Below are 27,002 nucleotides of genomic sequence, written 5' to 3' on the forward strand. Positions count from 1 at the left end.
AACTGCTTTCCATGTTTTTTGGTGCAGTTGCTCCTCGTACCCTCGCTCGCGACGCGGGCGCAGAGCTGAGCTTGTTTTCGAGGAGCCGAAAACACGACAGGGACGCCGTGTCTGTTTGCCACCTTTTTCATATTGTGGGCTATCCTATGTACATACGGAACACCACTTCCGGCTTTGCAGCTAGTCTTTCTTGTGCGCACGGTTTCTTGACCATGGCACCTTTGATATTTTGCAAGATCACTTCAGCCACTGCTGTGATAACCGTGCTTGGGAACCCCGCCGTAACCAACCTATCAACCCGCTTGTCAAAGCTCGCACTCATTGCGTGGTGACACGATTTCAGGAGAGCAGACTCAAGACAAAGTTTTGCAATCAAACGTTTTACGGTTTTTGAATGCGCCGACGCATTCAAAATAGATTATATAAAATAGATTATGCGTCGGTGCATTCAAAAACCGTAAAACGTTTGATTGCAAAACTTTGTCTTGAGTCTGCTCTCCTGAAATCGTGTCACCACGCAATGAGTGCGAGCTTTGACAAGCAGGTTGATAGGTTGGTTACGGCGGGGTTCCCAAGCACGGTTATCACAGCAGTGGCTGAAGTGATCTTGCAAAATATCAAAGGTGCCATGGTCAAGAAACCGTGCGCACAAGAAAGACTAGCTGCAAAGCCGGAAGTGGTGTTCCGTATGTACATAGGATAGCCCACAATATGAAAAAGGTGGCAAACAGACACGGCGTCCCTGTCGTGTTTTCGGCTCCTCGAAAACAAGCTCAGCTCTGCGCCCGCGTCGCGAGCGAGGGTACGAGGAGCAACTGCACCAAAAAACATGGAAAGCAGTTTGTAAAGTGCTGCACCGGTTTGGTATATGAAATACCTTTGACGTGCGGGAAAACCTATGTGGGCCAAACGGGCAGATGCGTGAACGACCGTGCTGCTGAACATGTGAGGTCGCTGAAAGAAGGAGGTGCGCATCTTTCGCAACATTGCGCAACTTGCACCGTGTGTGACCAAGCGGCAGAACATTCGCCACAAAAGCAATGCCAGTACTGCAAGAAGTGTGAACCACGGTTCGGAGAGATAAAGATTCTTGGCAGAAGTAGGGAAACTAAGGCACGTGAGGTTTTAGAAGCATTCCATATAAAGAAAAAAGGAAAAAACTGTGTTAGTGATACTTCCGTGACCCTCTTCAAAAGCGAAATGTCATATCTGGAACGGTTTGGCAGATGACGCATGATGGTCATTGTGCGCATGTCTGTGTTTTTCCTATATTTGCTGAATTTTCGGTGAATAAAGATAGATGAAGTTGGCGCTTGTCCTGTGTCGTTCTCCCATCTTGTGATCGTCTTAGTTGGCGCTGTTCCTTCCTAATTCAAATACAGCATATGGTCTCAATATTAACTGAAATAGTCAATAAATATTGTGGAGCCTTTATGCACAAAAATGCGACATCAGGGATAAAAATGACCAAACTAGTTTCATCAATTTTTGATAGAATGGTTTGCCCTGTGTGTATACATATTTAAAGAATAGCAGAACAAGGACATGTAGAGAAGACTAAGCCCTATATAGCATGAGCACAACTAAACCAATGTTACAGTGAAGACATTGATTTCTTTTACTCCAAACAAGCAAAATCTCTTCTGCACATCTGCGCATTGGATCATGTGAAAGCTGTCTAAATTACAACCATGGGATTTGCTCGTCTGTTTGTGCAGGGTTGCACGGAAGGTACCCACTAAAAGAAAATTATGTGGCAGCAGTTGAGTATGTGCATTACGAGGTATATTTCTACAGCAGCACTGTCAATGCCTATGCTAAACAATCTGCAACTGGACATTATCCGCAGGTTCTTTTTGATCTGAAAGCCTTCTTGAGTGAACTCCATGCCACACTAGTAAAAAGAATACAGAACTGCAGCACAAGTGGCACAAACAACAAGATAGCACAGGGGCAGTACAATGGAAACTTTGCAAGAGAGAAATGCAACACAGAAATGGAGGACCAATGCACCTCCAGCATGATGATAGTGTGCTTTAGGTTTTGGTTTCACTTTTACTAGTGAGGCAGTGTGAACAGAATGAGGCTTTTGTTTTTACACTCTTTTGGCACGGGCTTGGCACAATTTTCCACTAAAATGCAGTTGTGGAGCAGGATGGTACAAATGATGCAGCTGTTCCACCACTGATAATACCAATGCATTTCACAGCATACCCTTTCTGCCCTTTCAATAAAGCTGCTTGGCTATACAGAAGGCCCTGTAAATGTGTACACTACTGATATACTTTCTCAATTGGGACAGGTCTTCAACTGGTGTGAATGTCCAAAGCTAGTGTTTGGCATAGGGAACAGACAAAAACAATGCCTACTGAAGAGATGGGAGAGAGCAGAAAAATAAAACAAAATAAAACTGCACCACTCCAGGGCGAATCAAGCCAGTCCCGGTTGTAGGACTTGTCCTCTTTCTCGGCGTTCTTGTAAGCCTCTGCCAGGATGCTTTCGTACCGCTCCTTTTCCTCCTGCATAGTTGAAATCCAGAACCACTATTGGAAACACCAGTGGCTTATGTTCAAAGGTGCCGATTGATTAACCATTTGAGTCATCACCGAACATGTACAGCAGTAGAAACAAATCCCAATATGGTCATGGCCATACATGTACGGCAGGAACCAAATGTTTGAGAAAACAGCCTTTTTGGAACAAAGTGGCAACTAAAGCTGCTCCAGAGGTGCTGTATGACTTCTAGAAAAAAATTTTGTTGTGCTGCTGCAGGCCCTAGTTGTGCCCAACTTATTTTAAAGTATATAAATAAGTGCTGTGAATATTACTACATTAGTTAAAAATTATTTATGGTAGTTTTATATATGTACAATGAACCATGTATATTACTGCCGACATTAAAAAGAATTTGTTGCTTCATTGTCACCTAAAAATTTATTCTCTTGTTTTTCTCTAAGTCGTTCTGAAGAATTTAAATCTGCAATAAAAATTATATGAACCAGGGGAGACGCATTTACAGATAAAAATGTGACCCTCAAATGGGTTAATAGTTATGGCTGAGCAAATATTTCAAAATTTAGAATACCATCGAATCTTATATTTTTCATATTTGTGTTCACATTCAGCTACCTGAATTCGGGAAGGCTAACAGTAAACACTACTCCGTTATATACCATAACCTTTATATGAACAATAAATGCTATATGTACATGTCATCCACAAATAGTGTTCGCGAAGTTGATGCTCGTGTTGTTCCATCCTTTCACAACCATGAAAGTACCTCCCGTGGTCACAATTTCTCTCCGTCATAACAATCACCGAAACCCATTCCTTCTTCAGGCAAAATTTCACTTCTTTTTTCGAACATACATAGAGTTGTCAACAAGCATGATGATCTATCATCATTTAATGACACTTGCAATGCTGATTTCATCATACTAACGTAAACCTGGTTATCTGCAAAGATATGCAACGCTGAAATATTTGAATGTGAAAAGGATTTCAATTTTTACCGATGTGACCGCAGAGATAGAGCAGGAGGTAGCGTCCTAATCGCCGTGTCTGATAACTTTCACTCCTTTCACATTCCTGTCGTTAGCACTTCAGAATTAGTATGCACATGCATTCGCGTCAGTCACCATGACATGATCTTTTGTGCCTGTTACCGCTCACCAACCGCACCTTCATATTTTTGTTCTGACATACTGAATAGCATTATACTCAGGTAACCTACTCACCGATATTTTTAATGGATGATTTTAATCTCCCTAAAATAATGTGGTATGACATGTATCAATACCCTTTGTTACTTCTGGTTTAGAAGAGGATTTTGTGAATCTATGTTATGACTAACATTGCACAACTAATAACTGAGCCAAACCTAACATCTACAAGTGCCAACATACTTGACCTCGTCCTCACTAATTTACCCGATGTTGTTACCACCTTCAACATGTTGTCTGGCCTAAGTGACCATTGTTTCATAAACGTTATGCTAGAGGGCAACATCAAGTGAGTTCCAAAGAAAAGGAAATATATACGAGATTATTCTAAAGCTCATTTCATTTTGATTAACAAGGAATTATCACATTTCATTGATGACTCCATGCCTAATTTTTCTGAACGAGCCATTGAGTATAATTGGCGGTGGCTTCCGAAGTACCCCATGAGAATTTGACGCCTTTCTTCAAAAGATTAGTAAGGGGTCTAGCAATTGCTGCAAAATCTTGAAAACGACAGAAGTAGGAGCATAGCCCCACAAAACTTCGAATGTCTGCGGCTGTCTTCGGAACAGGAAAGTCCCGGACAGCACGAGTTTTGTAGGGATCAGGCTGTACTCTGGAAGCGTCAACGAAATGGCCCAGAAGAATAACTTGGCGGTGGCCAAAACGACATTTGGACGAGTTAAGTTGCAGCTTCGCCTTTCAAACTACATCAAGTACAGTTGTTAGACGCTCAAGGCGAGTGTCGAACGTTGGCGAGAAGACGATGACGTCGTCGAGGTAGCACAGGGACGTGGATCACTTGAAACATTGGAGCAAGGTGCCCATCATACGCTCGAAGGTGGCAGGGGCATTGCATAATCCATATGGCATTACTTTAAATTGGTATAGGCCATCAGGTGTGATGAACGCGGTTTCTTCTCTGTCCATATCGTCAACAGCAATCTGCCAGTATCCAGAACGAAGATCAATAGAAGACAAATATCTCGAACCGTGCAGGCAGTCAAGGGCGTCATCTATACGTGGGAGCTGGTAGACGTCTTTCTTAGTAATGTTGCTCAGATGACGGTAGTCGACACAGAAGCACCACGTGCCATCCTTCTTAACCAACACCGAAGGCTCGAAGAAAGCTCAACGTTGTTTTTATCTAGCATTTTGTTCACTTCACTTTGAATTACTCGGCGTTCTGACGCACAAACTCGATACGGTCGTCAGTGAATAGGTGTAGCATCGCCAGTAAGAATACGATGCTTGACCGTGAGCGTCTGGCCTAAAGGGCGATTGTCGAAGTCGAAAATGTCTCGGTAGGATGATAATACTTGGCAAAGGTCTTCAGTCTGCGCAGAGGACAGGTCCGTCGGAACCATTTTCTTTATGTTGGTATTGGCGCCCAAGGCTGGCGCGGGGGGCCTGCTGAGCTCACAAGAATGATCGGTCGATACCGCTACCACGTGCTGGTCGCCGAGACAATCAACGTTGGCAAGGCAAATACCTTGCGGTAGAATGTGCTTTGCCAATCCAAAGTTAAAGACAGGCATGCGAGTGCGGTTCACAGTAACAATAGTAAGTATACTGTGAGGCACGGCAATATCATACTGTAGTGAAATGTCGGGCAGAGGAGTGACGAGGTACTTGCCATCAGGAACTGGTGGGAAAGACAACAGTTCAATATAGGCTAATGACTTTAGCGGCAGGCGAAGAAAGCCGGTGGGGCATAAGAGCAGCACTGGGGTGCGTCAGAAGGTTCGGCGAGAATCGGTAACTCAAGGCGAAGGATACTGGCAGAGCAATCAATAAGAGCAGAATGCACGGAGAGAAAATCGAGGTCGAGAATTAGGTCGTGGGGGCAAAGAGCAATCGCAGTGAAGAGCACAGGAGTGTGGCGGCCGGCGATGCTGACACGTGCCGTACACATTCCGATGATAGGCACAGTACCGCCATCCGCAACGCAGCCGACGTGTGCCGACGCTGGGGTGAGGAGCTTGTTCAGTCGTCGTCGGAAGGCAGCACTCATAATAGAAAGATGTGCTCCTGTATTGATGAGTGCCGTGACAGGATAGCCGTCAACGTCAAGAAGGTTTTGGTTCGTAGGTAACGTGAGCAGAGGATTTGAGGCCAGGGTCGACAATGCAGCTTCACCCCTAGAAGCTGCAGTGCCTAGTTTTCTGGCTCGACCCGGGAGGCGATAGGCGATGAAGAGAAGCGACGGGGTTGGGGCGAACGAGACTGATGGCGTCGAGGTGAGGGCGAGCGGTTATAGCGAAGGTTCGGAGCAGGAGCACCAGCGGCAGTGGGTTCATGGCGGGTAGTATAGGGAACAGAAAGTCCAAAGGTGCGAGAATAAGCGCCGGCATATGTCCAAGGAGGTCATGGCCATCGGTTGCGGCAGTGACGAGCGACGTAGCCGATGCGACAGCAGTGGAAGCAGATCGGCCTGTCATCAGGGGTACGCCATTTGGACGGGTTGCGGCAAGATGTGGCAGAAAAGGACTGCCGGGGACGAAGAGGGCCGCTAGTGGGGGAACACTGGGTTGAGAAGTTTAACACACAAAGTTCAGACCCATGTTCGCAAATTCCTGTCTGACGATGGCCTGAATCATCGCAATCGTGGTTGCTGGTGGATCGGGAGGCGTCGCTGAGAAAGCTGGTGAACAGGCGGCCTCTAGTTTGCGGCAAACAATATGGGTTACGTCGTCACAGGTGGTAGTCTGACGCGTCGACGCTCACATGTAGACATAGCAGCAGTGTTGGGTAGCCACGTGATGTGGTGTGAGATACGGCGGCTCTTTGCTTGTTCAAGGTGACGACATTCTTTGATGATGGCATCGATAGTCAAAATGTTGCCAAAAACAAGTAAATCGAAAGCATCGTCGGCGATGCCTATCAGCACATGTGCCACTTTTATCTGCTTAAACATAGCATCGTCAGCTTTGCGACACAGAGCCAAGACGTCGAGTATATATGAAACGTATGGCTCTGTAGATGACTGAACCAAGACACAAGAGCCTTTCTCGCGGCAACTTTGCGCCCAATGGGGTCGCCGAACAGTTCTGTAGCTTTTCTTTGAAACTCTCCCAACTGGTTATCTCGTCATCATGCGTTTGGTGCCACATGTGTGGGGTGCCGCTGAGATAAAAGATGACACTGGCGAGCATAATGGTTGGGTCCTGCCTGTTATTAGCGCTGGCATGTTCATAAAGCTTGATCCACTCGTCAACATCCTGTCCCTCCAGGCCAGAGAACACACCAGGGTCGCGAGGTTGGGCAACCGTGATGACTGGAGCAGTTGGACAAGCTGAAGCTGTTGCAGAGGCGGTCTCGTCACCAGGAGGCATGGTGACAAGATCGATGTACCAACCACTTCGGAGTTCCATGGCGAGGACAGGGACCGCTAACCTCCACCAGAATGTTACGTGTGGAAAGACATAGACGAAAGAAGCTATTTACAGGCTATTTACAGCGGAGCCAGAGAGCCAGGCCGACACTCGCTCGCGCCAAGGGCACAAACTCACTTCGTCATTCTCGCGGCGGCTTGTCTCTTGGGCATCTCGCGGATAATATCGTAATAATATAATCACAGACCTATATCATTAACTAGCATTTCTTGCAAACTATCAGAACATATTATTTACGTACTCATATTTAGTTAATTTACTCGAGTCTAATGCATTCTTTATGACGAAACAGCATGGATTTCGCAAATGATTTTCGTGTGTGATGCAATTAATTTGCTTGACCATGAACTTTTCGCTGCTCATGACAATGGGTGTTGTCGACTACATATTCCTGGATTTTCAGAAAGCATTTGACCTTGTCTCTCACCCTCTACTTCGGTTGAAGCTAAGCAAATTAAACATCGATCCTAACATTTTTGCCAAGATTGAAAATTTTGTTTCTAATGGAACGCAACTTGTGACAGCTAACAATTTTGATTCCTCTTCCTGTCCCGTTACTTCCAGTCTGCCGCAGGGTTCTGTCTTCAGCCCACTTTTATTTTTAGTCTACATTAACGACCTGGCTAATGTAGTTCAATCATCCATCAGGCTATACGCTGATCACTGCGTAATTTATCGCTTAATATCATCTGACACTGATCTTGCAGCACTTAAATCTGACCTCGATGCTATAACTTACTTACTGGTGCAATGCATGGCAAATGCATTTGAACGTTAAGTGTAAAGTAATGAGCATCTTCCATTGGCGGCCTGTCCAGAGCCAGAAATTCTTGGCACCCTCTGTTGCGTTACAGGTCTGACCGCCGCCTTGGTCAGGTGCTCCGCAGCTGCTGGGGACTGAGGGCCATTGGTTAATTGTAGATATCATCCTGACCGTTGCAATGTTTAAAACCCGAACCCTTTCGAGTGAGGCTAGCTTAGCAGGACTCTGAGGAAATATCAGACATTGTTTGGGATATTATCAGCCTTAGTGAGATTAGAAGAACTGGTGAGGCTTACACATTGCTAAATAATGGCCATGTCCTCTGCTATAGAGGTCTCCCTGATAAGAAGCAATACGGAGTAGGACTCTTAATCCATAAGGACATAGGGGGCAACATTGACGAATTCTACAGCATTAACGAGAGGGTAGCAGTAGTCATAATCAAACTCAATAAGAGGTATAGATTAAAGGTAGTACAAACCTACGCTCCAACATCCAGTCACAACAATGAGGAAGTATATCAGTTATATGAAGATGTTGAATTAGTGATGAGAAAAGTGCAAACTCGGTATACAGTAGTAATGGGTGACTTTAATGCAAAAGTGGGGAAAAAGCAGGCAGGTGAACAGGCAATTGGCAACTACGGCATCGATTCTCGGAATGCTAGAGGAAAAATGCTGGTAGAATTTACAGAAAGGAATAAGCTTCAAATAATGAACACCTTTTTCAGAAAGCGTAGCAACAGAAAGTGGACCTGGAAAAGCCCTAATGGTGAAACAAGAAATGAAATTGATTTCATACTTTCTGCCGATCCCAGCATAGTGGAGGATGTAGAAGTGATAGCTAGGGCAAAGTGCAGTCATCATATGTTAGTGAGGGCTAGGATTCACCTCAGTGTGATGAGAGAAAGAGTAATATTGCTGAAGAAAAAACAGGTCAACTTAGAGGCAGGAAGGGTAAAAGCAAAAAAATTAGGCTGGTACTTGCAAACAAATATGCAGCCTTAGAACAGAGAGATGATGATGACATAGAGGTAATGAATGAAACCATAACGAGGCTGGCTTCAGAGGCAGCAATTGAAGTGGGAGGCAAGGCACCAAGGCAACAAGTGGGCAAGCTCTCCCAAGCAACAAAGGACCTAATAAAGAAACGACAAAGAATGAAAGTATCCAACTCAAGAGATATGACAGAATTCGCAGAACTGTCAAAACTGATCAACAAAGTGAAAATAAGTGATATTAGAAATTATAACACGAGAAAGACTGAAGAAGCCGTAAAAAATGGATGCAGCCTGAAATCAGTGAGATGGAAACTTGACATACAACAAACCAAGATGTATGCACTGAAAGATAAGCAGGGTAATATCATCAGCGATATCGAAGGCATAATGGCAAATGACGTCGAGCAAATGACGCCACCCTCGAACACCCGCATGCTTGAAACGACCCTACTCCACGTCACATAGGCTTCATAATCATTTCAGCTATGCCCGCCTTTACGGGTCTACAAAGGCATTCCATTGCTCTGCTCTTCCTCGTGCTATCAGAATATGGAATTCGCTCCCTGACAGCATTGCAAGCCAATCTAACTACGATTCATTCCGTGATGCCTTGACTGAATACATGACTAACGAAAAGTGAAGTTTTACGTTTGTCGCACAATGCTTTCTATACTTGCACTATATTTACAGCTTATTTTCGCATTATTGCTGTTATGTCGCTATGTTTACCGTTTCGTTGGAATGTCGCGTCCGTAACTTTTATGTCACTGTTTTTCATCATTACTGTTGTTATTAATTACACGACTTCACTGAAAAATCTGTGTGATTTATTCCTTGTTATTATATTATGTTTTTTATGTTTCTTCTTTTCCCTAGTGAATCGTGATCTAAATAATTCTTTTTTCATCTCAGTTGTACTTTGGTTGTAGGTTGTAAACAGACACGGTTTATAGATGCCTTGTATTCAATGTATTTTCTATGTACTGCCCCCCTTACTCAATGCCTCACTTTGAGGCCTGTAAGGTATTTTTAAATAAATAAATAAATAAATAATAAAAGCAGTAGAAGAATTCTATACTGACCTGTATAGTACCCAGAGGGCTCAGAAGTACTCTATTAGAAATAATGAACAGTATACAGAAACTTCTATAACTAGAGATGAAGTCAGAAGCGCCTTGCAAGGCATGAAATGGGGAAAAGCGGCAGGAGAGGATGGAATAACAGTCGATTTAATCAAAGGTGGAGGAGACATATTGCTTGAAAAACTAGCGGCCCTTTATACAAACTGTCTATCGACTTCAAGGGTCCCAGAGAACTAGAAGAATGCCAACGTTATACAATCCACAAAAAGGGAGACATTAAAAAATTGAAAAATTATAAGCCCATAAGTTTACTCCAAGTATTATATAAAATATTTAGCAAAATAATCTCCAACAGAAAAAGGGCAACACTGGATTTTCATCAACCAAGGGAACAGGCTGGCTTCAGGAAAGGATACTCTACAATGGATCCCATCCACGTCACTAATCAGGTTATCGAGAAATCTGCAGAGTACAATAAGCCCCTCTATATGGCTTTCATAGATTACGAAAAAGCATTTGATTCAGTAGAGATACCAGCAGTCATAGAGGCATTGCGTAATCAAGGAATACAGACCACTTACGTAAATACCCTGGAAAATATCTACAGAGATTCCACAGCCACCTTAATTCTACACAAGTCGGAAGACACCTATAAAGAAAGGGGTCAGACAAGGAGACACAATCTTACTAATGCTATTCACTGTGTGCTGGGAAGAAGTATTAAAGCTATTAAACTGGGAAGGTTTAAGAGTGAGAATCCATGGCGAATACCTCAGCAACCTTTGGTTTGCCGATGACATTCAGCACCACTGCGGATGAGTTACAACAAATGATTTAGGACCTTAACAGGGGGAGTGTTAAGAGTGGGGTTGAAGATTGATACGCAGATGGACAAAGATAATGATAAATAACTGGGCAAGGGAACAAGAGTTCAAGATCACCAGTCAGCCTCTAGAGTCTGTGAAGGAGTACATTTACCTAGGTCAACAAATCACAGGGAACCCTGACCATGAGAAAGAAATTCACAGAAGAATAAAAATGGGTTGGATCGCGTATGGCAGGCATCGTGAGCTCCTGACTGGGAGCTTACCGTTATCATTGAAAAGGAGAGTATACAGTCAGTGCATTTTACCAGTGCTCACATATGGGGCAGAGACTTGGAGACTTACAAAGAAGCTTGAGCACAAGTTAAGGACCATGCAAAGAGCGATGGAACGAAGAATGCTAGCCATAACTTTAAGAGACAGAAAGAGAGCGGTTTGGATCAGAGAGCAAATGGGTATAGATGATTTTCTAATAGACGTCAAGAGAAAAAAATGGTGCTGGGCAGGTCATGTAATGCGCAGATTAGATAACTGTTGGACCATTAGGGTGACAGAATGGGTACCAAGAGCAAGGAAACGCAGCAGAGAACGGCAGAAGACTAAGTAGTGCGACGAAATTAGGAAATTTGCAGGTGCTAGTTGGAATCGGTTGGCACAGGACAGAGGTAATTGGAATTTGCAGGGAGAGGCCTTCATCCTGCAGTGGACATAAATAGATTGATGACGATGATGATGATGAACGAGCATCTCCCGAAAAGCTTCTACCTGCCTGTTTATCGCACTGATGGCTCTGTACTAGACGAGGTTACCACATATAAGTATTTAGGTGTTCACCTGGCTGCTAACCTTTCTTAGAAAACCCACGTTAACTACGACGTTAACAATGCTAATTGCACGTTAGGTTACTTACGTGGCAAGTTTTCAAGGGCACCATCTTCTCTTAAATTAACATCATACAAAACACTTGTAAGGTCTAAGCTTGAATATGCATATGCTTTGTGGGATCCCAGTAAAGAATTTCTTAGTAATCAATTAGAATCAGTACAAAACCATAGTACACGTTTCATTCTGTTAAACTATTCCCGCTTTTCAAGTGTATCGGCGATGAAAGATTTTGAGACATCCTAATCTTTCTCTGCACAGAAAAGTGTTTTGTTCAGCCTTATTTCATAAGATTTTTCATAATCCACATCTGAAAAATGAACTTCTTAATGAGTCATCTTATTTGTCTTGACATACTAATCACTGTCATAAAGTTGAAATCCCTTTTTGTCATACTAACTTATTTTCCTATTCATTCTTGCCAAAAACGGAGGAATGGAACCACCTGCCCATCTCCGCCGTCGCCATTACAAGTGTTTCTGCATTTAAATCCGCTGTCGACAATTATTATTGTATATACTAGCCGCCAGCAATCAACAATTATGTACTATTTTATTCCCCAACTTCCCAACTTCTGTAACGCCTTTGGGCATTGAAAGTAACAAAATAAATTAATAAATATTCAATTTGAAAACTAGATATTAGAAAATTTCGTGTATTCAGTTTGATATGAATATTCTAAACAAATATATCATGTTGATTGACGGCTCTGCGGGCGCAAACACAGTTATTAGCCTTCTATCTAATCTAAGAATGCGTGTCTGATTTTGGGCTCAATCAGGTGATAATTTCGTGCTGCTGGTGTAATTTCACCTGTACCGTGCACTCGGCCACTGGAAAGCTTAGCTGCGCGGAAGAGCCAGCCTCTCAGTAGTAAGGGGCATGGGTTTGTGGACAGCAAGGGTGCACTTAAAGGGCCCCTGAAACGGTTCGGACAAATTTTGTAGGCGCGTAGGGTACAGCTTAAGTAGAACATTCGCACCACAATTTAAGTGAAGCGTTACGTATTAATGGAGCTGCAAGCGATTAGAAGTTACCTTCCTCCCTAGCTATGCTTTTCCTCCTCAACTCGCTCGCCGAGCGAGCGGCGCTAAGCTCCGCCTTCACTGGTTCAGCGTCACGATGCGACGTCACATCGCTCACTTCCGGTTGTTTAGGAGCACGCCCCCTCCCGCGCGAGACCTCTCCGCTAGCCGCTTGGCCGTCGACCGAGAGCTATCGAAGCAGCGTGCGTTGCGAGCATTCTGACGTAGCGCCGAACGTGTCCGGTACTCCGCTAAAAACAGGCAAGCTGGTCATTTCGGCAAATGACTGGAGGCATAAACTCAAGCTGATGAAGGAACTTTAGCGTAGACGTACGTGAGCAGCCTGATCGGTCTGCACGGTCCAGACACTTGCTGGCGCAGCACTTAACCAGTCAAACAAAGTGCTAATATTGCTCTAACCAAGTGTAAAGCATTTTAAACATTTATAAATCAACGTGTTGATGATTACACTCCTGCGAAAAATACACACTAGCAGCAAAGAATACACTTCGTTGCTGCTACTGTGTATGGTTGAGCTCTGTGCCACCAGGTGGCTGCACCGTGCAGACCGTTCACATTTGCCCTTCTGCTCATCTCGTGGCTCATCCCGGCACAGTCAAGCGGCCAGACCCTGTCCCCTTGCGCTTGCGTTTGCCCTAATACTAGACTCGCGGTTTGCAGGTCGCTAGGTTTGCAGTCCACAAGGCAACAAAGTCGAATCATAGTGCTCGCGAAAAGACTGAGACCGACTCTGACCGCGGAGCTCTCGTCAAAATGGAGTACGTTGTAACACAAGCAGACGACACTTGCTGTGTGCCGGAAGTGCTGAAGTGTACTAAAAAACTATTCTTGTGTATTCTCTTTAAGTTATTTTCTTTTTACAAAAACAAAGTAACTAACATTCCAACTATTACGAGCATCATTTGTTCACCATAAAGTTGGAAAAATTATCGACCACGCGCCCTGGTCAGCCAATCAGATAGCTCGCCCATGTGACGTAATATGGGTTATTTGCATCATATGGGTAGGGGCGGCTTAAAATTCCGCCGAGCAGTGCGCTGCGATCGGCAGCGATGTGTATTTTTAAAACCTTATAATAAATTACATGCTTTACGCAGAGCACTTAGATGCATCAATTAATGATCAGAAGAACCTACTCTAACGACTGAGTACGTTTGTAGAAAATCGCCAAAATCGTTTCAGGGTCCCTTTAAGAGTGCAATGAAAGGGGACCGGGGTGACTATGCAAAAGAATTCAGATACAATAAGAATGCTCTTCCTGGGAGTACAGGTCCAATGGGCCGATCCTCAGCAGTGATGCCCCTATCCTAAGCTTATTGCTTGACAGCAAATTCAATGAGTGACACAGCTGAAACAGGGTCAACTACCGCTGTGTTTACAGGTGTTTGATGCTATAATAAGGCACAGGTTGGCAAAAACAGACAGCTAGTGGGTATTATTCAAGTTCCCAAGTTAGCATGAGTCAAATAGACAATCATTTAATATAAATGCTTACTAGTCTCATTTTTTACTGATATAATTGCAATATTCCAAACTGTTAAAATAACTAAACTTGCTAAAAGTGCATGTGGATACCATTATTCAATATTCGAAGCTAAATGTGTGTATTCGATTCGTATTTGAAAATTTCGATATCCGCACACCCCTATTAATAACTTAATAGGCCTGGGCCGGTATTTTGTAGCGATGCCTTTTCAGGCTTTTCGCGCTTGGCCAGTGGTCAAGGCGACGGCCTGCCCACATTATCAATGGGATCAGGCGGCCGTGTGTGGTGGATAAGAATAGCATAGAATAAGGCATAAGGCATTGCTACAAAATAGCGGCCCTGACTTCAACAGAAAATTCCACAAAGAGCAACCTACATTAAGCAGTTTGTGCAGAAATGACAGGACCTCCAGCTTCAATCACACAGATAGTGTGTCCTGCTGGAAGCTGCCAAAGCACGTTGCACGAAGTTCAGCTTATGTCTCACATTTCAGTTAACAGCACAGTGAAGCATTACTGAAGCTATGTGTTTCACATAGATGCTTCAAGCAGTTCCTACAACTTAGATAGTGCAACAACTCACAGGCATGCTCCTTCTCATTTGTGATCTTGTGCAAAGCCAAAATACATCGCAGCTGACAGCTGGGCATAGTGTGTGCCCCATGAAACTTGCTGCTCTGTTTACCACTGTATGACTACCCCACAACTGGCCTTCCTAAACAAGACCACTCATGGAGGTAAGGCACGCACAAGTCATCAAATATGGATGTGTCCATGCCCCAGTGCTGCAAAGCACCTATAATATACAGCTCAAGCCAGTGGGTACCTGGACTAGAGGCTCCACCCACTCGCTTTCTGCACTTTTTTTTTAATAAACGTTTTGATATATATATACAGCAAACCGTCACAACAAAATATATGTTATTCAAAATGTAATTTCATTCTAAGTTTTTCATGGTTTCGACTGCAGGGCATTCAAAGTGGAGTGGCACCTGTCGCTGTTTAGTACAAAGCACGAAAAAACTGAGAAAAGGCTGCTCGGTGCAGCACAGACAATGACCTTTAACTTTTGTTCTACCAGTCTGGAGAAGCAAAGAGTACTGCAATGGCCACTCCACCACATGGCAGCAGCTCCTCAGAACTGCCTTTATTATGCAACTACAACTGACAAGACAAAGCTACTGCTTCATGGACATTGAAGAATTTCACCACTATCACCCTATGGAGTGCTGTTTTGTTTCAGTGTTCCCATGCTGTTGATATCTACTCCTCATAATGCTATGGCTCTTTTAAGGGCTTTGCGACATTTTATTAGAGAAATACCAGTTATAATAAAGTCCATTTACTACCCCAATGACACTGTTATAAAGAGGGTTCACTGCACATTTCTTAATCTACAATTCCGCACAGGAAACACCAACGACATTGCAAAGTATGCACTTTTTACAAGGTGATACAGTTAAACCTCGATATAATGAAGTCGCTAAAATCGGCAATTTGCTTCGTTATATCGAAATTTCGGCCTTTTATGTAAGTTCAGTCGCTGATCGATTTTTCTTATAGGAAAAGGGGCCGTAGAATTTTTCTAAATATCAGGCAATCAAAAAAAGCTAATTTCAATGAGAAAACAATTCATTTTGATGAATTTGGGAGTCTGCAAAAAATGATAAGTTTTTCGTGCCACATACGTCAACGATATCTTCTCACTTTCACGTGCACTCCGCCCCCACGGCTGATAGCATTGCCCCGCACTGGGACGACGCTATCAGGAAAAGTGCCTGCAGCAGGGAGTGAATGCTTGGTCTGCCTCTCACTCCAATGGGTTACTGAAACTCGAGATTACACAAGCTGCAATACTACACAAGCGGTAAGCCAGATTACGTGGTGCCACGGCGTCTCAGCACACCCCCTCTTTGCATACGCGAAAGATTACCTTAAAGCAAAGTCCATGGCTATGTATGCACTCAGCCACACTTACAGCGATGTGCAGCTGAAGCCGAGACGCACGGCAGCTTACCCCTCACTCCGCCTCCGCCCACTCACGCACGCTTGATCGCATTACTGCAAGCTCGCTCTCCTTCCCGTTTCCTTTTGCTCGCGCAGGAAGGTAGCACACGTGAAGCCACCATCTTTCTTGTTTCACCCTCGCACACTTTCACTTGCACCTAAAGCATTAAGTGCGCCAGGCGCGATAGGACCTTATTGCACTTGGACTTTATACGGAACATGATGCGGCTTCATTTCGGCGGTCGCTCTTGTCGCGTTGCATGCGATTTAAGAGGTGCGTTTGCAAACAGTCGGTTTTAATTAAATCATTTGACCATCTACGTCCGCAGAAGTTTCTATTTATTTTCTCAGCATTCCTATGCGGCAGCAGTGAAATTACATTATGATGAAATGGCTTACAAACACACTTCGTTAATTGGGGTTCTAATACATGGCGTTTTATGGACAAAAGGTTATGAAAAGTTAAATACTTCATTATATTAAGAATTTCCTTACACTGAACTTCATTATATCGAGGTTTAACGGTAGATCATGAAAACTTGTGAAAAATTTGCAATTCCATTTTATGCCCTTGCGACGTGCCAGTAGAGGACAACAAGCTGTCAAGAAGGAAACATCAATCACCTCAATCTCTTTCTCAGAGACAACGCCTTCGTCGAGCAACTTGCGTGAGTAGATGTCGAGGAGGGTTGCCTGCTTGCGAATCTTGGTGTACATGAGAGGCTGTGTGAACATGGGTTCGTCCACCTCGTTGTGGCCATTGCGTCGGTAGCCCACCTGTGATCCAAGCGAGAGCAGATACAAAGCCGGCAATGTGTTACAGCAGAAAGTTGTTCAGGCAGCGTACGAAACCCGGAGATTCGTAAATACACTTATTTGGAGACTATATGAACTCTCGGCAACAGGGGCCCTAAATAAGGGCAGACACCATGTCAGGCTAGAGTGGCAAAATGTTTTTTCTCAGCATCAGTTTAGCAGAGAGAGATGACTTCGTAAAAGAGTAAATTGCAGTTAAAGAAAGCTGAATTTATTTTCCTCCCTTGTTATCCACCATTTTTCAGCCAGACTTCCATAGCAGTGGCAGCAATGCACCATGACACAAATTTCAGTTGTTTTGCTCATTTGAGTTAATTTTCTACAGTAGTCTACAAAAGCTGGCATCTCCATTTTTTCTACAGAATGCAATTCTTTTGTTATTCAACAATCAACTAGCCTTGCCACAATCTGTAACATCACAGAAGACTGCTTTTTGTTGAAGTGTTAAGGAGATAAACTATGTATACATTTTTTTGGCAATTTGTGAAAATTGAGAAAAAAGGTATTTTCAGTAGTTCACAAGTGCCTACAGAATGGAGGTTCAAGGCCAAATATTAAACAGTGAGAGTAAAGAATATTTTTACAGCTGACAATAATGGGTGCCAAAGTTTCATTTTCAGTGCTGTATCACCTACTCTCTGCTAGGGCATACATCTGTTTGTGTGGTGTTACAGCCTTTTCAGGAACAGGCAAAAGTAGATATCATATTTACTAATCTACAAGTTGCACCTCCAACTTCTTGCAAGCTACGAAGAACAGAGTGGCATATAAGTCACACCAATGCACAACACGCAGCTATTTTAGCTCGGTCAGCATGATGAAATGTAATTATGCAAGCTTGTACACTCATCACAACATGCTGTATTTACCCCATTTCAGGGCATTAAATTTCAGTAAATAAAATTTTTTACGAGCAGCAAATTCTAGCCGAAAAACTTCAGCTTCAGTGGGTTCAGAAAACCAGCAGTTAATGCACTTCACTCGAAGCCATCAGAGGCCTCTGATGATATTCTGAAGGCCTCTGAAAGACTTTCATGAGATGTAGGCCCATCACTGGCACTGACTCTGTGGTGTGACATCTATGCGACTAACATGCAAATGATCACAACAGGCCTGCCTGAACCTGAACATGTCTACAAAAAAGAAATGGCGACTGGAAGCCAGAAGCACAGCGAGTTCTTTTGCAGGCAACTCATGATGATAACCAACTGGTGCTTTTCATAATGGGTATATCCCAGGTGCCATAACGTACAACACAAAATTGTAGCACCCTTTTTTTATTTATTGTGTCCATTCCACGGGTTGAACCTTTTCTTTGCAAAAAATAAACTAACAGCAAACCAGTACGCGTGACCTCCAATCACAGAGGCACCCACATTGGGGAAGCCAAGCTGGCCGCTACTGTGCTGCCTCCCTGGCGAGTGCTAGGAGTTAACATATCTTGCCACAGTTAATACAAGGGTGAATGAGAAAGCCTTTGCCCCTATGTTTTTTTTTAACCAAATTATGGCTGTACATGCAAAGTCAACATATCCATTCTCAGTGGTGGGCCTTTCTTACACCAGCCCGGCCTTATCTACTAGTAGCTCCGCGGCACAGCACTGCTTTCAGTTGTTGAATATGGTGGTCGCACTTCACACGTCCACAGCAAATGAGCAACAAAGTGATTTTTCTATTGGGGGTGAGGACTTTGAAGTCGCCATCCATCGGAAGCACCTCCCTTATGTAGCATGAGGGATCACGCAGCGCGCTCCACGCAGGTTTCGCTTACGGCGTTCAATAAAAGCACCACGCGGCAGCCCTCCTGGACATTTCTTTACGTACTCTCAAAACGAGGGAAGTTTTTTCCTGTCGAAATAATAATCTTGGGCAAACTGAAAGCCCAGAATCGTTTACAAAAGCTATCTGTTTACCGAATACCTACAGTGAATGCCATTGCGGGCGGTTGCCGCGATTGAGTCTCCGGAACCGGCTTCTTGCATGAAAGGTAGGCAAACGCTGAGAGAGAACTATGTGAAATATTGTTACAGGGATGTTGGGAGTCTAAGACTATATTTACAATGTATATACAAGGAGAGTCGATTGGGTTAAAATGGCTGACTAGTAACAACACGAGGCAGCCAGCGTCTCGCGATCTTCCTCTCTCTCTCCTCTTTCACCCTCCCGTAACAGGACCTCCGGTGGTGAAGCGCCGTCTCGGCGCATGGTAGGCGAAGCACTGCGAGCGAAGTATGCCTTCAGCCGCGAAACGTGCATGTCAACAGGCGGCGAACTTGGTAATGGATAAAACTGTATCGGTGCAATCTCGTAATTGATGTCGTTAACTTGACGTAGGACTTCATAAGGCCCTGTGTAGCGGGAGAGAAGCTTCTGGGAGAGGCCGACCCGACAACAAGGTGACCAAAGCAGCATCCAAGCACCTGGGGCAAACTCAACATCGCGATTGCACCGGTCGTAACGCTCTTTTTGGAGATGCTGTGAGGCTAATAAGCGAGATCGGGCGACTTGACGCGACATGTGAGCAGGATCGATGACTTCACGAGCGTACTCAGTGACAATACCGGGGCACAGAAGGTAGAATGGTGTCAAAGGGCAAAGTGGGGTCGCAACCATACAAAAGATAAAAGGGTGAATATCTTGCGGTGTCATGTCGGGACGAGTTATATGCGAATGTCACGTAGGCCAGCGTGGCGTCCTAGTCGCGGTGACCATTGGAGACGTACATCGACAGCATCTCTGTGAGTGTTTGGTTCAGACGTCCCGTAAGACTGTTTGTGGGTGGTAAGCGGTGGACAGCTTGTGCTCAGTGGTACAAGAGTGGAGGAGGTTGTCCACAACTCGAGACAAGAACGAGCGACCGTGGTCTTTAAGTAACTGTCGAGGTGCACCGTGCTGGAGAATGACGCCGTGAAGGAGAAAATCGGCAAAGTCACTTGCGCAACTAGTCAGCAACGCCTTAGTTATCGCATAGCGTGTCGCGCAATCAGTAGCGACGGCAATCCACTTCTTCCCACTAGTCGTCGTCGGGAAAGGGCCAAGCAGGTCAAGGGCTACACGAAACAATGGTTCAAAGGGAACTTCAATTGGATGGAGACGGCGGACAGGTGGCAGGGGAGGTTTCTTCCGGTGCTGACACAATTCACAAGTTGCGACATAATGACGCACAGACCGGTAGAGGCCTGGCCAAAAGAACTGGCGTCATACATGGTCGTATCTACGCAAAACTCCAACGTGTCCCGCGGTCGGTGCATTGCGACGTTGTTCGAGAATGACGGATTGCAAACGACGAGGAAGGACAAGGAGCAACTCAGGGCCGTCAGGCGTCATATTGCGGTGGTAGAGGATGCCGTCGTGCAGCGCGAACATGTGTGACACGTGCCGTCGGTGCTGCCAGATTGCACTCTAGTGATGGACTGTACGGATGCGTCGCGTTGTTCAGTGCGCATGTCGGTCATGTCAGTCAAAGCCATCACGCAGGTCACCGGATCATGCGCAACAGGATCGGGAGGATCCACGGGGTGACGCGAGAGGCAGTCAGCGTCCTTGTGCAGACGTCCAGACTTATAGTTGACAACAAATTAAAATTCCTGGAGCCGCAAAGCCCAGCGACCAAGCCGTCCTGTGGGGTCCCGGAGGGAAGACAGCCAGCAGAGGGTGTGGTGGTCCTTAACGACTGAAAATGTGCGGCCGTACAAATATGGCCAGAACTTGGTGACAGCCCAAACTAAAGCCAAGCACTCCCGCTCGGTGATGGAGTAATTTCTATCAGCAGGTGACAGCAGGCGGCTGGCGTAAGCTATCACGGACTCGGTACCATTTTGCTGTTGGGCGAAAACAGTGCCGATGCCGTGCCCGCTTGCGTCAGTGTGGACTTTGGTTGGTGCAGATGGATCAAAGTGGGCAAGTATGGGAGGGGGTAGTCAGAAACCCGATGGGAGCGGCGAGCTTGCTCAGGGCCCCATGAGAACGCCTTGTTCTTCTTTAGAAGATCTATCAAAGCCGAGCAACGTTAGCAAAGTTTTCGAAGAAACAGCGAAATAACAACACAGGCTGACGACGCAGCGCACGTCAGAAGCAGAACGTGGCACAGGGAAACTGCGTACAGCGCAAACTTTTTCGAGATCTGGTTGGACACCAGATGCGTTAATGAGGCCTCGCAACACGGTAATCTGATGGAGCCCTAATGGACACTTCGTGGAGTTCAGTTAGAGGCCGGCTTTTCGGAAGACTGCAAGAATGGCACTGAGTCAGGTAAGGTGGCTGCCGAACGTGGGAGAAAAAAACAATAACATTGTCAAGGTAACAGAGGCAGGTGGTCCATTTATAGCCTCGCAGAAGAGGGTCCATCATACGTTCAAGTGTCGCAGGAGCATTGCATAGGCCAAAGGGCATGACTGAGTTGATATAAGCCATCCGGCGTGATGAAGGCAGTCTTCTCGCGGTCCATTTGATCAACTGAAATCTGCCAGTAGCCGGATTGAAGATCAATGGATGAGAAGTATTTAGCTCTGTACAAGCAGTCCAAGGCCTCATTGATGCACGGTTGTGGGTAGAAGTCTTTTCAGGTGATCTTGTTCAAATGGCGATAATCGACGAAAAGAATGCCAGGTACCATCTTTTTTTTTTTCACAAGGACAATAGGTGAGGCCCAAGGGCTGGCTGATGATTCGATGACCTTTTTACGGAGCATTTTGTCCACATCTGATTGATGACTCGACGTTCACCATGCGATACATGATAGGGACGTCGACGAATAGGATTTGTGTCTCCAGTGTTGATACGGCGGTGAACAACAGATGTTTGTCCTAAAAGCTTCTCGCCGAAATCAAAGATGTCAAGGTACGATTCGAGGAGGAGACATATGTCCGTGGCCTGTGCAGGGGTAAGGTCAGGTGCAATCATCTTCACCAAGTCATCCGTTAGGGAAGCAGAGCTGTGAGCTGCAACTGATGCTAAGAAACAGCTTTCGGCATTCGGACTTTCTATGTCAAATTCAGAAGTATTAGAAACGCTGGCCAAGAACATGCCAGCTGGAAGCACTTGAGGGCACAAGCTGAACTTCAGAAGCAGAAGAAATGATGTTGTTATTAGTAATTGTCACCAGCATATGCGGAAGAGCAATGTTCTGGTTCAAAAGCTCATTGATGATGGGGCGAAGGGCATATGCACCTCCGGGAATCTGCGGCTGTGCGGTCAAAGTGAGGTAAATGACTGCCTCAGGTGACAGACGCACATCTTGAAGCGAACGGAAGTGCGGTGGAGCGGTGCGCGGAGCATCAGCAACTTGAGGCAGTTCCAACTGAAAAACCCCGGTTGCGCAGTCAATGAGAATGGAATGATGGGATAAAAAGTCCAATACAAGGATAATGTCATGAGGGCAGTTGTCGATCACAGTAAAGAGAACAGAAGTAGGGCGGCCAGCTATACTTATATGCGCAGTACACATTCCGAGTACAACCAGCACGCTGCCGTCGGCCACACAAAGCACTCGGGCAGCTGCTGGGGTGAGGACCTTCTTTAAACGTCTACGTAGGCTTGCACTCATCCCTGCTACGTGGGCTCCAGTGTTGATGAGTGCTTGGACAGGTAAGCCGCCTATTTTAATGTCGATTACGATTCTCTTTGTGGACACAGAAAGAGGATTTGCTGCAGTACTAGGCAATGCAGCACCATCTCCGAGGGCTGCATTTCTTAGTTTTCCGAAAAAAAGGCGACGTGGCTGCAGTGAACAGGAAGATGGGCGACGTGTTTGCGGCGAACAACACTGGTGTCCGCGCGGCGATGGTGAGCGACCATACCTCGTGTGCCTGGCAGAGTTGTCGGTGCTGTGGCGACAGGTGAAACATATCGGCAGGTCGTCCACAGTTCTCTGCTCATTCGGGATGCAATAACGCGGAGCGAAGCGTCAGGCTGGAGCGAAAATAGCAGGAGGGCGTTCGTTGGCTCTGGGGTTAGTGATAGCACAGACAGAATGTAGGCCAAAGTTTTCAAGTTCCTGTTGAATGATGGCTTGCACGTGCGGAACTGAAAAAGGGGTAGCATCAGGGCTACACGAACAGAAAGCTGCGGGTGCCATCGCATCCAGTTCACGTCAAACGATTTGCACCACATCCTCTGATGGCGACGCATGCTGCTGTGCAAGCTGATCTTCACACATCAACGTTGCAGCAGCAATGGGAAGTCTGGTGAATGGGTGCAGGATGCATCAGCTTTTGGTCTGCTCGATTTGTCGTCACTCTTTGATGATAGCATCAACTGCAGAGCACCTTTTGCACATGAGCAGATTAAAGGTGTCGTCAGCAATTCCCTTGAGCACTTGCCCTACCTTCTCAGTTTCTGTCATATCATGATCGGCTTTACGACAAAGCGCGAGCACATCCTGGATATACGAAACATAGGACTCTGTGGGGGATTGGGCACGAGAGGCCAGTTCCTGCTTTGCGGCAATCTTACGGCCGGCTGGTTTGCTAAACAACTCTGTTAACTTCTCTTTGCATTGGTCCCAGCTGGTCAGTCCTCGTCAGGGTTTTTGAACCACACCTTTGCCGTGCCTCTTAGTAGAACAACGAGCTTGCTAGCATAAGCGTAGGGTCTCATCTGTTGATTCCACTCACACGTTCGTACATAGCCACCCACTCTTCAACGTCGGCGCCACCAGTCCCGCAGAAAGTTCCAGGATCCTTGGATTGCACAACCACAACTGAAGGGGACAGCGATGTAGCATGTGATGGTAACGTTGGAGGCGGCAACGACGTTGATCCCGAGTGCTCACCGTCATTCATCGTGAGGACGGTGATGCGACGTCCACTGCGGAGCTCCATTTCCAGCCGTGATAACCCGCACCTCCCACCAATATGTTAAGGGGATGTTGGGAGTATAAAACTGTATTTGCAATGTATATACAAGGAGGGTCAATTGGGTTAACATGGCTGACTAGTAATAACATGCAGCAGCCAGCGTCTCGCGATCTTCTTCCTCTCTCTCTCTCTTCTTTCACCCTTCCGTAACAATATGTTCTTATAGTGGGCTGTCTGTATAACCGAATGGAGCATACCAGAATGAAGCCTCAATGCAGCGATTGCACGGGTTCGCAGTCACCGACTGCGCGTCTGTATGCATGTCCGTGCACGTTTTCGTACCAGTCCGTGAGCTCTAGGCCGCAGAATATGAGCCCTTGACAGTAGACAAGCAACCATTGTTGAGTGGACGCTATCAGAACTGTTACAAAAATAATTTAATTATAGAGACTTCGACGCCTACGGCGACTGTGATGTGCCGTCGCGACAATTCAATCTTTTCTTCCTTTTTTTTTTAAATTCTTGGACATTCCAATATTATTTCTCAAGTTGCATCGCCCTGTATGTTTATTGGTCTTCTCAGCGTCCAATTTCCAGCTGCTTCTTTTTCGTAACCCAGTCCATCAATTCATACTCAAACATGACAATATGCCATGTCTTTTTTTTTTATGTGCTTCTTACGGCTCCCTCTTCGTTCCAGTGAACTTGCCAGTATCTGGGATCAATAAGTTCATAAACTAAACCATCATGACATTAGCCGGGCAGCGAGCACAGGCGAGCGTCTCGGTGCACATTTTCTGCTACTCATCGAACATCGCAGTCCTGGCGGCATAGAAGAAACCTTCCTCGCATCTGTGCTTGCTGCATATCCCGAGTTGTAGCCGATGGCTGCCTGCCAGTTCTTCTAAGCTCTGTGAGCCAAGCTTCATGCAGCTTCTTGCCCTTCGGCTACGTGTGAATAAGGCTGACACCGGGCTCCATTGCGTATGTCCGGCACTGCGGCACCGAGTAGTAGCCTACCATGCTGCACGCCTCCAAAGGCAGCCACTACCTATTAAAGTGCTTTCAAATGTTGTCAAGCAGACACCCAAGGCAGGAAGGCCTCACCACTTAATCAGAACCCAGCGCAGGTGGGACTTCAAACTTTTGTTTTCAGCTCACTTCGGCGTTTCCGAAGCAGCTGACGTAGCCGCTGTGTCCACGTGATCCCTCATGCCACGTCACGCCGATGGTGGCACCAGTTTCTCCAGTGGTTGAGTTCCCCCCCCCCCCCAATAGAGCAAGGGACAAATGCCCATCAAAATCCACAGGGAAATGTAGCCCACGTATGGGGAAAGGTGTCTCGCTTTAAGTGTGAGGTGTTGGTGTTGCGAGTTCGCAAAAGGCCATGAAGACTTGCATGACAATGAGTATTCGGAGAAGCCGCGTGCATAGCTGACTGATGACATTTCCCGCATGCATGCAGTGGTGAAACCAAATCGAAGTGTGCACCTCAAGGACATTTTCCTGGAGCTTGCATTTCGTATGAGAGTGCTTTCGTTCACGGGTCCTTAGGGTATGGAAGGTTTCATGCCAGTGGGTGCCTAAGCAGTTGGATGACATTATGAAAGGCAAGCGAATAATTGCTTCACTGAAGCATCTGCAACAATATGCCAAGGAGGGTGAAAGTTTCCTGAACCACATTGTTACTGGCAATGAAATGAGGATACTGCATCTCATGCCGGAATTGAAACAGCAGAGCATGTTGTGGAAGTATCTAGGTTTGCCTGTGATGAAAAAATTCCTTTCAGTGCCATCTGTTGAGAAAGTGACAGTAACAGTCTTCTGTGATCGTTGAAGACTGCTCCTGCTGGATTTCATGCCACAAGGTCCAACCATCAATGCTGACAGTTATTGTTCCCCACTATCAAGTCAGCTGGCTGCCATCCGGCAAGGACACCGAGGAATACTCGATGTGGACAACGCTGATATCCTCCATGCCAAAGCAAGGCCACATGTAGCAATCAGAACCACAAAGAAGCTTCGGTCATTTCACTGGGAGAGTCTGGACCACCCACCATACAGTCCAGACCTCACCCCTAGTAATTTCCATGTTTTCGGTCCGCTGAAGAAGTCCGTAGTAGGAGAGCGATTCCCATGCAAGAATGAAGCCAAAGCATTCCAACGATGGTTCCACAGTCAGCCGGATGAATTCTAGCACAGGGGCATCTCAAGTTTAATGCTGCGATGGGACAAATGTATGAACTGGTGTGGGGACTATGTGCAAAAATAGTATAAGGTACGTATACTACCATATTTACTCGTATCTAATGCGCACCTTTGTTCCGATAAAATGGGTTCGAAAATTGCATGTGCATTAGAATCGAGTACGACCCTAAATCTGTGTTACCATATCGCCATCGGCATTCGAAAAATGGCCGCCTCGCACGCACTTATAGCCTAGCTGCCGTAGCTTCCTCCATGTGCATACCTCCATGTTGTACATGTAACCATCGCTGGTGTAACCTAGTCTACCGCCTGTCTTTCTGTTTTCTGCGTTTATTCAATCAGCATGGAAGCGCTGACTGCGAAGACCCACCGAGTCCACCATGATGCTGCATTTAAAAGGAAAGTTATCATGTGCGCGGAAACAGACATAAATTGGGTCGCATTACAAGCACTCGGAGTTCTCGAAACTTGCGTTCAGGACTGGCACAAACAGAAGGAGAATATTTTCGCCACCAAAGCAACAAGTAAGGAGTTTCAGTGGACTGAAGCAGGGCCGCTTCGTCGAAATAGAAGAGCTGCTTGCTGAATATGTGCAAGAGCAGCGAGCGGCACAGCAGCCTGTGACAACCGATCTGCTCAAAGTACGGGTGATGCTGTTAGCCCTACAGAAAGGCTAATGCGGAGTGACTTCACAGCAAACAGGTGCTGGCTATCAAATTTTATTAAAAGAAAAAGCTTTTCTCTTCGAAGGCAGACAGGGATATGCCAAAAACTGCCCGAAGAATATGAAAAGAAACTGCACAGTTTTTAGTGGCATGTATTTAAGTTGCCCCATAGAAACAGCTACCACTTTAGACAGATTGGAAATGCCGATCAGACTCCGCTCTACTTTGACATGCCTGCCACCACACGTTGAAAAGAAGCGGGTGAAGCAAGTGTGCATTTTGTCTTCCGGCCAAGAAAAAACTAGAGTCA

At 45.6% G+C, this 27,002-nt stretch overlaps 1 protein-coding gene across 1 annotated transcript in view; it reads right to left on the reverse strand.

Moving 5' to 3' along the window:
- The window catches only part of Ogdh (oxoglutarate dehydrogenase Nc73EF), a 281,327-nt gene that overhangs the window by 107,340 nt on the left and 146,985 nt on the right, over positions 1-27,002 (reverse strand). The window contains exons 12-13 of the mRNA XM_065438718.1: positions 16,831-16,983; positions 2,417-2,519 (exon numbers count right to left, since the gene is read on the reverse strand). Coding sequence (XP_065294790.1) covers positions 2,417-2,519; positions 16,831-16,983 — 256 coding nt within the window. The remainder of the gene's footprint in view (positions 1-2,416; positions 2,520-16,830; positions 16,984-27,002) is intronic.

This window comes from Dermacentor albipictus, unplaced genomic scaffold (assembly GCF_038994185.2).
Source record: "Dermacentor albipictus isolate Rhodes 1998 colony unplaced genomic scaffold, USDA_Dalb.pri_finalv2 scaffold_14, whole genome shotgun sequence".
Classification (NCBI taxonomy): Eukaryota; Metazoa; Arthropoda; class Arachnida; order Ixodida; family Ixodidae; genus Dermacentor; species Dermacentor albipictus.